Genomic DNA, 15,465 nt, shown 5'->3' on the forward strand with positions numbered 1-15,465 from the left:
AGGCTGAGGCAGGAGAATTGCCTGAACCCAGGAGGCGGAGGTTGCGGTGAGCCGAGATCGCGCCATTGCACTCCAGCCTGGGTAACAAGAGCGAAACTCCGTCTCAAAAAACAAACAAACAAACAACAACAACAAAAAATCACATTTACTTTTATCTTCAATATATTACGTAAACAAACTCACCAAAAAACATATTTGACCCAAGGTATAAGAAAATACATTTAAGAAAAAAAAAGAAGCTTTTGTCAATAATATATTAAGAATGAAAAGCTTAAAAATTTCTCCAAGTAAATCCCAACTAAGAGTAATTTTAATTTGTTCTTGAAATATGATGGTTACGTCAAAATAAAATTAGAGACAGCAATTTTATAAAAATTGATCTTTTCCCATAATGCTTTTTTTCTCCTTCCTGAGTCATTAGTTAGCCTTTTTAAGGTTATTCAATTTATTGCACAACAATTTATTGAAAATCTGCCATAATAGTACAGCAGGATATGTTTGAGTGATATTTCTTCATTATTCATATGGAAGCTGAGCAAGCAGCTAGCTCCTGTGAGTCACTGAACAATAAATCCTTCTTAATTTCTACTGAAATTAAAAAAAAAGAGTAGGCACACAAACACACACTCATATAGAGTTATTATTATTGCTTGTTCACAAATGTTTTGGATTTTTCTTTTCTTATGGGACAGAGACAAGATAGGATTACACTTCGCCCATTGATATTAGGCACAGCCATGAGACCTGTTTTGACCAAGGAAGTTAAGTAGAAATGATGTAAATCACTTCCAGAAAGAAGCTATAAGGGCTGGTATGCTGTTCTTCACATCCACATTTCCCTCCACCAAGAAGATAAAAACACCTGCTGAGATATGGCCGGTTCCTAAAGTGACTGGTAATCAGAGCTCCTTGCTAACTTAAGTTGGACATATACATACTATGAATGAAAAACAAATCTTTGTTGTATTAAGCATTAATATTTTAGAGGTGTTTGTTACCACAACTTATCTGAAGTAACACAAAAATCTACGTAAGAAAAAATACTTATAGTAAAGGTCCATTTTATTCATTAAAGGGTCAAAGATCCTCAGAATTAAACAATGACTCCATGTGCAATATTAAAGACAAAAATAAATGCTAAATCACTGTTTAATTACCAATTTGTATTGCCTGTGTCAATAGGCTTACTCCCCTCAGCCTACACAAAATAAGGAAAACGTAAAACACACTTTCATAACACAGTGCAGTTTATAAAATAATAGAAAGTGTCTAGAAATGAAGGAAAAAAAAGATACTCACATTTAATACAACAGTGCTACACCCATCTTCTGGTTCAGTTCCACTGACAAAGAGTGACTCAGGGCTAAATTCAAATATGCCATGAGCATGATCAGAGGCTGCAACTGTCACTAGAATTTGGGAAGCCACTCCTAGACTGGCTGCATGAACAAGTTACAACAGATAGAAAAAAATATGTTAATCAGTAATTTACAAACCAAAGGAAAAGCCAAGAAACAACTTTCTGAAAAGAGTCCTTCCATTCACTGAGTACATTCTAATTTGTTTTAGAAAGAAAGGCAGACACAAATGGGTGCCACATATATTCATGCTTTTATGACCTCTCTCTACTTTGGCACCAATGTGATGTACAAGTGCTGCATATGCACTTGGAGATGAACAAGGAAAACTTGTTTTTCTTTTTCTTCTCTATGAAAGAGAACATTCTTCCACACAGAGTATATGAGGAAGGTCTCCCACGCCCTTTGCTGACCTCAAAAGAACTTGAGCCAGAACGACTCTTACTTTCATGAAATAGTAAGTAGTTTCCCTATGATTTTAGTTAATTCTGGCTGAACAGATTCTTCGTTTCCAATGTGCATGAATTCTCGGCCTGTTTTTTCATCATGTGATGACATTGTAAATCTCTCTCTCTTGATCCTAAATAGTCCTATTCTGTAGCTAAAAAGATGCCAAGATCTAAAGAGGCATTTCATTTTTTCCTAAAAGGTATGTTCAATTTTTATGTTGCATTAATGTCTGCAGACTAGAAAATGAACAATTCTAAAAGAAATAGAGTAATTAATTACAGCAGTTGCATGAGGCATTGATGGAAGTTAGGGAAGAAGAGGGTGAAATCATGAATTCTGACACTAAAATATAAAACCTGACATTATGAAAAAAGAAAGATTTGAGGATTAGAAAATGCTCTTCTTCAAGAAACAAATATTCTAAGTATGCTTTTCACATATGAAAAAATATTTAAGGTAAAAAACTAAATCCTGTTTATATATACATTTCCTTCAGAAGGCACCCTCTTTTCAATATCACCCACATTAATTGCCAACTATCCTTCCATTTATTTTCTTCCTAATTTCTTTTTCCCATTTTTTTCTTGTTTTTTCCTTTGAGACAGAGTCTTGCTCTGTCACCCAAGCTGGAGTGCAATGACACAACCTTGGTTCACTCAACCTCCACCTTCAAGCAATTCTTCTGCCTCAGCCTCCCAAATTCCGGGTATTACAGGCGCATACTACCACACCCAGCTAATCTGTCTATTTTTAGTAGAGACAGGGTTTCACTATGTTGGTCAGGTTGGTCTTGAACTCCTGAACTCAGGTGATCAGCCTGCTTTGGCCTCCCAAAGTTCTGGGATTACTCTCCATTTGTTTCCATTAAATTTTACATATAAAAATCCGTATTTCTTTTTGTACAGAAAATAAGTGCAATGTGTTTAAAATGAAAATACAAATTTTCTGTTGACCTCTTTTTAGGTATTTGAAGCTATGCAAAATGTTTCCCAACAATCATTTTTATAAATGGCATTCAAGTGAAATTTCTATCACAATTAGAATCAGGAAACTGCATTAGGTTCATACAGGAAGAAGAGCTGGATTTTGGAAGCAGAAAGGGATATGATTCTGACTTGATCCTTTTCCAGCTGGGTGACTACAACATGGAGCAAACAATATTTCACAAAGTTGCTGTGACAGTTAATGAGATAAAATACATAAAGGGCCTATGCATAGTAGCTGTCAATAAGTGGTTAGTATTGTCTCTAAAATGAGAAGTTAAAATAAAAATATATAATATAATAGCAAAGGACCTTAGAACAGCTGCTTACCACGTTTGTGAATAGTTGGAAGGAAGAATTCCATGTCCCCATCACCACTACCACTTCCATCAACCCTAAAGACTTCAGCTACTTCACAAGGAGACACAGAGACACAACCCACACAACACACATTGACACAATGAGAAAATTGAGAGCTCTTATATCAAGCAAAGAGGAAAATGCAGTAATATTCACCCAATAACATGCATTCTTCTATAGAAAATGGATCATTTGAAATAGTAAAATTATAGCGGCAGTCAAGCTATCAAATTATCAAAATTTCATTCATAGTTTCATGAAATACCCCATGTAGATTGTAATTGTTACTTCCCATTTCTGCCAATCTAGTATTATTTTTAAATTTTCACCTTTTTACGGCAATGTAAATTATTTTCTAATATCTTAGATATTTAAAAAATATGTATCTGATCATATAATCATATGATTAAGCCTAATATGTCTCTAACAGTCACCTTACCATTCGCAACAACCAGTTCAATATTGGGAAATGCATCTAGCCTTTCCTTCCAACCAAACATTCAAATCCCCAACACATTTATTTACCATTCTCAAACTTGATCACCTTCTGGCTACTGACATTGTGGAAAGACTCCTAGACAAGCTGTCTAAAAATTCTGCTCTCCTGGCTGTGAAAGATGTCCCCTGTAAAAATTTCAGCAAGTCACTAAACTTCTTGGTATCTCAGTTTCCTCACCTATCAAAGGTGCTATCTTTTATAGAAATGTTGTAGCTATGGTTTGAATGTGTTTCCCAAAGTTCACATATTGGAAATTTAATCGCAAATGCAACAGTATAATTGAGAATTGGGACCTTTAAGAGGTGATCAGGTCATGACAACTCCACCCTCATTAATAAATTAATGTTGTTATCGTGGGAGTGGGTTCGTTACTGCAAGAATGTGTTTCTTGTAGAAGCAAGTTCAGCCCTCTCTTGCCCTCTAATATGCATGCTCTGACCATGTGGAGCCTTCCACTACATTATGATATATCAAGAATGCCCTACAAAATGCAGCCCCCCAATCCTGGAATTTCTAGCCTCCAGAACCATGAGCCAAGTACAGTTCTATTGCTTATAAATTGTCCAGTCTGTGGTACTCTGTTACAGCAGCATAGAAATAGACTAAGAATTGTAAGAATCAAATAAAACAATGGAAAATAAATAGTATTACCAAAATATAAAACACTTTGGTAATAATAAAGAGAAAATGGTTATGCCTTCCCCTCTAATACATCTTGTACCCCAACCATTATTTTACCAAATGTTTGCAAACAAAGAAGATAGGAAGGGCAGTGATGACAGCAATATAAAAGAAGGAGAGTAAAAATAGCAAAGCCACATCCATATGAATGAGCTGCTACCAATATCCTTGATTGACATGCTAGTTGAAGATCTTCCCTCTCTTTTCTTTTTGCCCTGGGTTTTTGCCCTGTCAATAGGACTGGGATATACCAGATATGAGAATTTATGGCACCCAGAACCTGAAATCATCATACAGACTTAAAAGGCTAAATGGATTTCCAGCAAATATCTGGTTACATGGCTTTGCTCCCACATTATGTGGAAGTACAACACCACCTATGCTTTGGCTAGCATAAGACATTTGAAAGAAGTTCACCACCGCATATATTTTGACTAGCATATGACATCTATTCAGGTTGTGGATACCTTATGTAGAATCATCAGTTTCATCAGTTTTATAGTCAAAAAGCATGAAGTAAGTCCTTGACTCTCCAAAGCATTTAGCCCTATAAGCTACTTGTCAGATTAGACAGTCCCTATGTATGAGTCCAGGAGTAGAGGTCACTGTATAAATTCTTTCTCCTCCAATCCCAACTCACTGAGAAATAAATCAGATTTTCTGCCACTATTGCTTTCTACGAAACTGTAAGGTTGGTTTTCTAGTGAGTATTCAAGTCCAATTAATATATAACAATGTATATTCTAGAGATATGGGGAGAAGTTTCTCAATAAAATCACAAGTATCACTATAAGTGGTATCACAAGTATTATCATCTCAGTAATATTTCATGTTCCATTATTAATATTAGCTAATGGTCACTAACATTTTCTCTTTCTATTATATAAGGATTTTTAGCTATAAGTGATACAAAGAGCAACTTTTCATATATTTTATAGTAAACTTTTTAGTAATGCAAATAGTGATTTGGAGATGCAAGGACTTGTCTCTGGAAGACAAGAAAAGGTGGTATTTTTACATGCCACCTACTAGACAGGTCATACAGTACATTTGTACTGTTTTATGCATTCAACCAAGCTCAGCACTGTTTAACCATTTCCCTGCTCCCACACACTGGTTGGCCTCCTTGCTGTCACCCGAGATTTGGGAACAAAGGAAAGAAAAATTCTGCATATTTACCCCCAAATACCTACTTTATACATAAAGACAATTTTAATATTTCAGTCCTACCAATTTTTATTTTGGATGGCTTATATACTCTGGCTTTCTTCATCAAAATAATAAATAACAATGAGATAATGATACCAGGTTTTATAAAGAAAGGGACTGTCCTGATAAACACCATATCATCTATCAACTTCTGATAGAGGTAATACAATGCATATCATATGTCTTCCGTAACACTCCCAGTACCACCTGATAAACACAAGAATACTTTTGCAAAGAAGTATTCCATCTAATTGGGATAAATATTATAAATAGCCTTACTTAGTGCAGATGAGTTTTGTCATAAACTAAGTTTTTACTCCAAAGACCCTTGATAATCAGAGCTTTCTGAATAGCAGAATTTAAGTTAAGGTATTATTGACCTCTTTTATTAATAATCATCTCATAATAGATCATCCAAAAGGACTAGATTTTACAGTGTTATACCTGTAGATAGCTCTAGCAGAGCTACAGCAAAAAATGGAAAAGAGAGAGGTGATCTTAACTGTAATTTGGTAATTTAGTACACTTGCACTTTTCATTCTAAAAGCACATCTCTTCTAGGAAAATATCAGTGGGTAAAAAAAAAGGGGGGAAGAAACGGCACAAACATGGTGTCCATATAAAAAATAGAAATCTTACTCAGAATTAACCAAACCTCAGAGAGAAAGTATATCTATGTGAAACTGTGAGTTGAACATTAATTTATAAAATGAATACTAAAAGTTTATGTAGAGAGGAGAATTTTCTTTTTACCAAGACAGGGATTATCAATCAAAAATGATTGATATATTACTACATATATTATGGTATATATTATCATGTGCTTTAAGTGATTATTAACTTTCAGGCTGCTCTCTCCAAAAATTAATAATTTATTCATTTATTTAAGTAAGATTAATTCAAAGGAACATACTTTTGTAAAGGAATCTGCTGTCATCAGCACGGGTAGACAAGCAAATACTTAGTATTTTTGAATCACCAGACTTACCTCCTCCTTCCAAGTTTAGCAACTCAACTTTAAAAGACTTTTCCAGTTCAGGAATAGAGTTATCAGTGATGTTTACAGAAATGTATTTATATCTTTCTCCTGGTTGAAATTCTAACGTGCCAGCAACATTCTGAAATATAAAAGACTGATCCATTAGATTACAACTATTCTGTATATGGATTTGTAAAATCAGAATGTTTGTTACAAACTAAATTATTATAAATACTAAAACAGAAGAAGATAAGTAAAATACAAAATTGAAAACACTTCAGTGGGTATGAATAGTGTTCAATGTAAATTCAAAATAAATATTCTCCAATTAAAGTAGATTATTTCTTTTCTTTTTTTTTTTTTTTTCTTAAGAGACAGAGTCTCACAATGTCACCAATGCTGGAGTGCAGTGGTGTGATCATAGCTCACTTCAGCCTTGAACTCCTAGGCTCAAGCAATCCTCCTCCCTTAGACTCCAGATTAACTGGCACATGAGGTGTGCACCACCATGCCCAGCTAATTTTTTTTCTTTTTTTTTTTTGTAGAGACAGTGACTTGCTACATTGCCCAAGCTGGCCAACAACTCCTGGCCTCAAGCAATCCTCTTGCCTTGACCTCCCAAAGCGCTCAGATTACAGGTGTGAGTCAGTAAGTTCCAGGTAGTGTAAATCCCTTCCAGAGAAGGATTATGTCTGTTTTACAAGTGTGTATACAGCTTAAAAAGAACTAAGTGAATTACCTGGTAGTCCTCAGGACTGAATGCTGTCAAGGACACTGTTCTAAATTCGGCAGTCACTCTTCCCAGGAGTCCCTGTGCACGGATGACCAATAACCTGACTTCTCCATCTTCCTCCTGCACAGTGATGTGCGGAACGCTGCTTGCGGGCAAGGTCATTGCGTCCTTGGGCTGAGGAGGCAGCCCTGTGGAGAACTGCAGCAAGCCTAGTGAAGACAAAGGGACCAGGGTGCTCTCCCAATGATCTGTGCAAGAATTTTTTATTCAATTAAAGCGATCTTACACAATTATTTTGATCACCAGGCCATGATTCTGAGGGCCTTTATTTAGAAAGATTTTAGCAAAGATTTAATTAACATGCTTTTGACACAGAATATGTTTATAAGCTTTCAGAATAATTAAAGTTAAATTGTTTATTTTCTTTGTCTTTACTCAAAGAAAGCTTTTCTTCCCACAGCAGCATCAATAGCAGGAATACTGATAGAGTTTTAAAATATACAGTTTCAAACATTTACTCATATTATATTAGAATCTCCAGAAATCATTCTTGAACATATAGTAGAGCAGGTTAAATGACACCTTAAAGGAGTTGCAACACTTAAAACAAACAAACAAACAAACAAAAAACCTAAGTATGAAAACTAAAGGTGAAGAGCCTCTCAAGATTTCTACCAAACCTTTTAACAGATGTTCTTGATTCATTCCCATAGAAGAAATATTATTTTGCAATACAGAAAACATTCCCAACTTACTAGGACAGATATTTGTGACAGTTCCCTAATCGAGAAAATTGTCACTATTTAGCATAAGACAAAAAGAGATTAAATAGTGATATATTCACTTCTTCAAGCTTAATAAAATATAAATTACAAAGTATTTCAATTACCTAGATGTTATCAAATCACCATAGGACAAATATTAAATCAAAGAATTTTGACAGCTATAAACATAAATGCCTTTCTCTATTTTAAATAATCCTGAAAAAGCTTTTCAAAATATATTATTGAACTTTGGAAACTGATCTTTATATTTTCTCTTATAAACAATGTCCCTCAAAACGGCAGCATACAAGTTAAAGAGTGTAGAAATAAGGGGGTCTGAAGGCATTCTACTTCCATCATTTGCAAAAAGTGCCTTAAGAAGTTCTTAACAAAACTAAGTATGCCCAGAGAAGAGAGGATTTTTCTTGCAAAAGGAGCAGGTTACCATACGGATGATCACTAGCTTTGATGGTGATATCGGTCGTTTCCTTTTCAGGATCTATGCTTGCACCACTGGTAGGAATTGAGCCTAGCTTCCCATCTCCAGGAATTGCAGAAACCAATGTCACACGGAAATACTCATTAAGCTCAGGAATATCATCATCAAGAACATATATATTCAGGACCTATAAATATAAATATCCAGAGGCACTAAGCAGTGAGGCATTTAGAAATGACTACCAGAAGAAAATTCAAAAGGCAATTAGATTATATTTAAATGAAGTTACCACTTAAGACTTATTTCTGCATAAATTTAAACATTAAAATATTATATGTGTGTGTGTGTGTGCATATGTGTGTATACAGACATAGATAGAGAAAGGGAAGTCTGAATAGATTAATTCCTTTAAAATAATAGGATATATTCCTTAAAAATAATGGGATATAGATTAATTCCTTAAAAATAATTGGCTGCTATAATCTGAATGTCTTGTCTCCCTGCCCCCCAAATTCCTATGTTAAAATCTAATCACCAAAGTGGTGGAATTAAAAGGTGGGGTTTTCGAGAGGTGATGAGGCCTTGAGGACAGAGACCGCATGAATGGAATTAGTGTTGAGGGAGCTTGTTCGCCCCTTCCACTGTGATGAAGGCATATTGAGAAGGCACCATATTTGTGAAGCAGAGTGAGCCCTCACCAGGCACAGAATCTACAGGTACCCTGCTCTCAGACTTCCCAGCTTCCAAAACTATGAGCAATAACCTTCTGTTGTTTATAAGTTACCCAGTCTAAGGTATGTTGTTATAGCAATCCCAACAGACTAAGGCAGGTGCTGAACAGTAGCATTTTCTAACAGTAGCCTATACATGCATCAATATCACATCATATATAATATGTTGATTTATCAATGTAGTATCATGTATTTTTTGGACCAAAGGTCATGGTATTACAAACCTCAGGTAGAGATTTCCCAGTTAAGAAACTGCATGTTCTATGATGAGATGTAATAGGCTAAGACGCAAGGGCAAAGCATCTGTGTCTAGTGTTTGCCTAAGGAGGGCTGACATGCTCAGAAGCAGTATTTTAGAAAGATTCATAACAGGCCTAGGAGTCTGGCACAAGCAATCAATCCAAAAAACGTTATAAAAGGAATAGGAATAACTCAGCCATGCTCTACAAATTAAACTCAAAATTTAAAGTTAAAAACAATTTCTCATTTCTTTATTAATTAAACAAACACATTTGACATATGCAGTATGCTGGGGTTAGATATGACCCCAGTACCCAATCTATCGTAGGAGACAGATCTATAGGAAATCACTTAAAACACAATGTGAAAATGTCATGATAGAGTTCTGTACAAAATAAAGTGATGAAGAAACTAACTCTACCTGGTAAAGGTTTTACAGCAGACATGTTTGAAGCAAGTTCTAATGGATTAGTTACAGTTGTGAATAATAATGGGAAAGGACATTCCAAACAAAAGACACAATACTGACAAAAAGATGGGGACATGAAAGAATATGGCATACAGGAAACTGCAATCAGATCACAAGGCAAGAGGAAAACATGAGGCTGAATGAATAATCCAGAGTCAAATCATAGGGATCTTTAATGCTATCACAAAACACATGGACTTCATTCCATAGAAAGTGGAGATAAATTGAAGGATCATAAGCAGAGGACTGACAAAATGAGAGTTCTGTTTTAGAACAAGTGCCATGGCAGAATAAACAGGGTGCAAAAAACAAAAAAAGATGCATGAGGATGAGTTAGGAGATGACTGACCCAAAAGGATAAAATTCTGAACTAATACAGTAACCAAAGAGATAAGGAAAAATTGATAGATTTGAGATTTGTCTAGAGAGAGAAGATGCAGGCCTGATGAGGCACTTGACATAGAGAGTAAGAAATAAGAGAGGAGTAATGGTGACTTCCTGGTTTCTCCCAGAAAGGAGAGTGATTGTCTGAAAACAAACTCTAAATCCAAATACAGTCTCCACAATACTAATCATTGGTCCTAAAAGCACCTGGAGAGCTTTTTTTTTTTTTTTAATGTACTTTTTCTAGAGATTTTGATTCAATAGATCTGAGTTAGAACTTAAATTTGGTTTTCAATGTACATTTTAATCATATTTTAAATTAAGAAGTAATTTTATCAGTGGCATGAAAAATAAAAATAAAAAATTTTAACACAGCTGATGTGCTCAGAGAAGTGCAAAAATGTCATGCACTACCCAAATCATATAATTCATGAACTAAGGGAAAAAGGAATTGCTAAATTAGGTAATCAAATATATATATTTGAGACAAGGTCTGGCTCTGTTGCTGAGTTTGGAGCGCAGTGGTATGTTCACGGCTCACTGCAGCCTCAACCCCCCATACCCAAGCTATCCTTCCACCTCAGCCTCCCAAGTGGCTTACACTACAGGTGCACACCACCATGTCCAGTCAAAATATTTTATATAATACTTAGCTGAAACATTGACAACTGTTTGAATTACCAAATTTGATTAACTCTTATCTTTTTCAAAATGTATATAAATTTAATTTATAAAACAATAGTAGAGTACTAGTTAAACCTTTATCATCGGCCTGTCGGCAGACTAGTATCAAAGAACTTTTGTTATAAACTATTAGTTTCCTTATTTCACCAAATTATAGAAATTTAGAAATATAGAAATTCCTTAGCTTTATTCTTTAGATCTTAACATTTTAACCCTTCCCTCAATTTTTTAATCCAATTAACTTCTAAATCCCTAAAAAATATCCTAAAAATTACTTATTACTATGTACAAACCTTAACTCAATTTGCTATGTATCCTTGATGATATAAGTGATTTGCATTTTACTGTAAAAATTATACTGATATGCATATTCCAACATGATCAATACTTACATATTTTGATATAGGAGAAAGCCTCATCTCAATCTCACTTATAGAAAGTGTCATTTATTTATGGAGCATCTATTCAAACATGTGACTCTCGTTCATGGAAAGTTTTTTTTGAAACTGAGGTCATTTGTACTCTTGAAATATATTTTAAAAACTCATTTCTCCAAGCTTAATGCCAATAAAATAAGATTATAGTTATAAGAATTTCGCACTGGCTGATTAGAAGACTACCATTAAGAATTCTGTGGTTTCCCATTGCATCAGTAATAACAAAAACCCATAGATATATACCTGTTAGTTATACCATTTTTATTATGTTGGTATTAAAAAACAAAACAGAAACATAGATTATTCAAAATTCTTAATTTTTCTTTCACATAAATATAAAAATATTTCATACCATAATGTATACCTAACTTCCTAAATATTTTAAATTGCTTACATAACAAGAAGCTGCAAAGAAATTACAGAATGAACACATCAGGAAAAGCTTTCCAGGAGGCTTTCAAAAGAACAAAGAAGGGTTTACCTCTGATCTCTGCCAAGGAAGGAATGTGATAGTACCACTGGCATTAGCAAAGTCATCAACAAGGTAATTAATGTCATCAGTTTCAATCTGTGAGATGGTGTAAAAAACATGCACATAATCCAGAGCTCCTCTGGTTCTCTCAACCACACAAGAAATGGTTGATCCCTCCTCTGCAATCTGAAATCGAATGTAAATTATTAATAGGAGCATAGCAATTCAAATCAGTGACAAAATTACAATGCTTTCATGAACTCTTTTAACCATGAACTTAATTCTACAACTTTCTACCTCTCTAAAAGGGACTAAAGAGGCCTCTGCAATCCCCCTGATAAACTCTGAGTGCTAAGAAATATTTACATTCATTTTCTCCCATTCCTTTGTAGAGATAAATAAAACAAAAAGAATTATAATCTCTTAACTGCACAAGTAATTCATTCATTGATACCTTCTATGTGACAGCCACTGTTCTATATGATGTTGTTGCAAAATATTTTTTAATGCATAATCCTTTCTCTGGATTAGTTTAATTCTAAAGAGAAAGACAAACTTGCAATTTTAAAATGGGCTCAGCAAAGACAGACCAAATAGGGGTGTGGGTTAGGGGTAGAGGGTGGAACATTGTATCAGAGAGAACTTTCTAGCCATAGACATAAGAAGCAATATAGTATATTTGGTGGTTATCATTTTGGCAGGGGGACATGAAGTACCAAATGGGGAGAGCCTTGAGAGATGCCTAGTGTGGAAACAACAGTCAGATCAAAGGGGGTATCTTATGCCATGCTCAATATACTTGTTGGTATTTTTACCATATAAACCTAGAGATATTTTTTTCAAGTGGAAAATTTTTTATCTAAACACTTTAAGATAATCCTTAAAAACTCTATGGTGGAAGTAGTTGGAATATCTAAAGTAAGGCCTTCATACTGTCAAATTCGCAGCCTCTCAATCCAATTTTATTTTACATTAGCAAACATATAATTGGGAGAAAAAAGAACCAAAATGAATACAGATAACAATACAAGTTTTAATATATAGAATGCCCTTCTGTATTTTTCACATGAACCATAAGAATCTTTTATCAGCATGGTGCTGACATGTTAGAGAGGATAGATTTGGGACTTGTCTACAAACTGACAGTAGTCAAAAGTTATCAATGAGTGTGGAGTCACCAGGGTATGTTCCAACAAATCCTCTGAGTTTCACTGAGCAGCAGCAACCTGTTCTCATGGTAAACAGGATCGAGTACCCCTGGGGCAACTTTTATTTGCCTGCTGGTCCATGGGCATGAGAGCCCCAAAACAACCTGCTGGTAGGTCAGTGGTGCCCTCAGTGTGTGTCCTAGCAGGCACACTCTTCCCCCAGCCCCACCACCAGAACAAGAACTTCTAGTCCAGTGGAGCCTAAAGTGGGAAACAAATTCAGGCAGCAGGTCACTAAAGGTAGTAGAGACAGGGATCTGTCACACTTCTACCTCCTTCTTCCTTAGTCTGTGTATTCTAGTTACTGGGGACACAGAAACAGATACCAGCCATTGTGTGCACACACTGCATCCTGGAGGACAACACTTCAACCTTACAAAAAGCTGTTCTTAAGCCGACACTGTGGCTGGGTCTTCAGCAGGCCATTCAATTGCATGAGGCCAGGTACTTCAGGTGATGTGGTATACAGTGAGGCCAGTGAATTAGTCCTATGGCTAGTACCCATTGCTTCACCTCCTTCGAATTAGTCCCTTTGAGGTCATGTGATGCAATTCTCCATGTGGTTAAAGCTGGCATTCTTTATGCCTTCAGATGATGGTGCTTGTATTAGGATGTATTAGGAGGCTAAAGTGTCATTTTCAGTAAGAATGAATTGCAGTTTCCTGTGGAGTGATAAAGTTTGGTTGGGGTCAATGTATTAGTAAATGTTTAATTGGGAAGTGCTTAGCTTTGATCTCTGCTGTTTGCTGTTCAGACATTCAGCAGCCACCAGTTGCCAGATCAGTTACTAGATCCAATATGCAAAGAAGCCTCACTCTAATTTCATGGTTAAGAACCTTTTGGGAAACACCCCCTCAAACTCAGTGTTGACTCCTGGTAATCTACTCACATGACTCCTCCCCAAATGTCTTTGTCTCTAGTCTTGATATTCCAAGCCCCTGGCCAATCAGCTACACCATAGCACTGCTCAGGGTTGAATGTAGCTTCATACTTCAGGCCATTTCTCCATCCACAGAAGATGAACGGCTAACAAGACAGTTAACAGCTCTGCCCTCTGCCCTTCAGAAACACCTCTGGTTAGGGCCCTAGAGAGGCAGCAGCCCACTTAGAGCAAGCAGCAACATATGAAGCCTAGGAATCCATGAAGCAGGCTTGACTTTCCACCTGTATCAAGTCAGTCACAGGTTTTGGGTAAGAATCAAAAGGTTTAAAATATGTCCAGCTTGAAATGTCTATGAAATAAATATCCCAGAAATGTATCACGTTGTAACTAAAGAAATGGGTCTGGGATTTTAGAGAAAGAATGAGATTGACATCATAAATTTGGAAGTTATCAATATCTAAATGGTATTTAAAGTTGTATGAAATTGGTGAATAAATACATAATTATACGAATGGTATCTGAAAACTGGTTGCAACAACAGGAAAGTACAGATGGAGAGGAGAAGAGGACCAAGTTCATTTAATTCTGCTATAACCCTTATTTTGAAATCATGAAATTGTTCCAACACAATTGATAATATATTAGGGAACAATTTGAATGTAGCTTCAACTTGCATTTGCTTATAAGTGATACTTCATTCACAAGAAACTTGGTGAACACAGAAAATCATACCCACCTGAAACAAGCCACATACCTCAAACGTATGCCTCAAACAACTACCAGCTACTCAGTTCAACACCTGTTACCAGCCACACTTAACTATATCTAGTGTTATAAATTTTCCTCCAATTTTAGATAATGTTCATTCTATCACTTCACAATAACACACAAGCTGCAATCCTTCTGATGCCCACTTCTACCAGTAAACTTAAGGTTTTTTTACATATGCCATACTTATTGTGGTTTGTCTTAAATATTTAATGTGCAAAACATTTGTATCAGGCCCCTATTTTTTGTAAGCATCAATAATCAAGTTCCTGAGCAGTGTTCTCCTAACCCCATCTTTTCCATGAGCTCTGTGTTTCTCATTATGCATCTGGCATAGCATGATGATTTTTAAGAATCCATCCATCATGTCATGGCAGAACTGACCATCCTGAAGGTGGGGCACTCCAACCTTAAGATGTTGGACAGAAGAGGAGGACGCAGCTTGAGACCCAAGTGTCAATACAACATCGGATTTAATTTCCACTTAGGGACCTACATTAGGATTTTCACGCTAGCAGAATGGTACATGAGCAAATGCGTGGTGCAAAGAGTGCAGCTATTAGGCCGAATAGTCCTGAGCTTCCTCAATCTACCACTTATCAAGCATTTGCAGTCTCTTCTAAAAATGGGGATCATAACATCTCGTGAGTTAAATTAATAAACCATTAATCTTAATATGTAAATGTCAAACTCAGAAATGTATGACTGTTCCTTTTACAAACTTAAATTTTTAT

The 15,465-nt window shown here is 35.6% G+C and overlaps 1 protein-coding gene across 5 annotated transcripts in view; it reads right to left on the reverse strand.

Moving 5' to 3' along the window:
• ADGRV1 (adhesion G protein-coupled receptor V1) overlaps positions 1-15,465 on the reverse strand; it is a 565,868-nt gene that overhangs the window by 459,443 nt on the left and 90,960 nt on the right. For 4 of the 5 annotated variants that reach the window (XM_032276290.1, XM_032276319.1, XM_032276304.1 and 1 more), the window contains 6 exons: positions 11,882-12,058; positions 8,462-8,642; positions 7,259-7,461; positions 6,529-6,658; positions 3,122-3,202; positions 1,300-1,439 (listed from right to left, as the gene is read on the reverse strand). In XM_032276290.1, the coding sequence (XP_032132181.1) occupies positions 1,300-1,439; positions 3,122-3,202; positions 6,529-6,658; positions 7,259-7,461; positions 8,462-8,642; positions 11,882-12,058 (912 nt within the window). The remainder of the gene's footprint in view (positions 1-1,299; positions 1,440-3,121; positions 3,203-6,528; positions 6,659-7,258; positions 7,462-8,461; positions 8,643-11,881; positions 12,059-15,465) is intronic. The other variant, XM_032276299.1, reaches the window with a different exon arrangement.

The sequence above is a fragment of the Sapajus apella genome, unplaced genomic scaffold, assembly GCF_009761245.1.
Source record: "Sapajus apella isolate SASKATOON/1434 unplaced genomic scaffold, GSC_monkey_1.0 scaffold1, whole genome shotgun sequence".
NCBI lineage: Eukaryota > Metazoa > Chordata > Mammalia > Primates > Cebidae > Sapajus > Sapajus apella.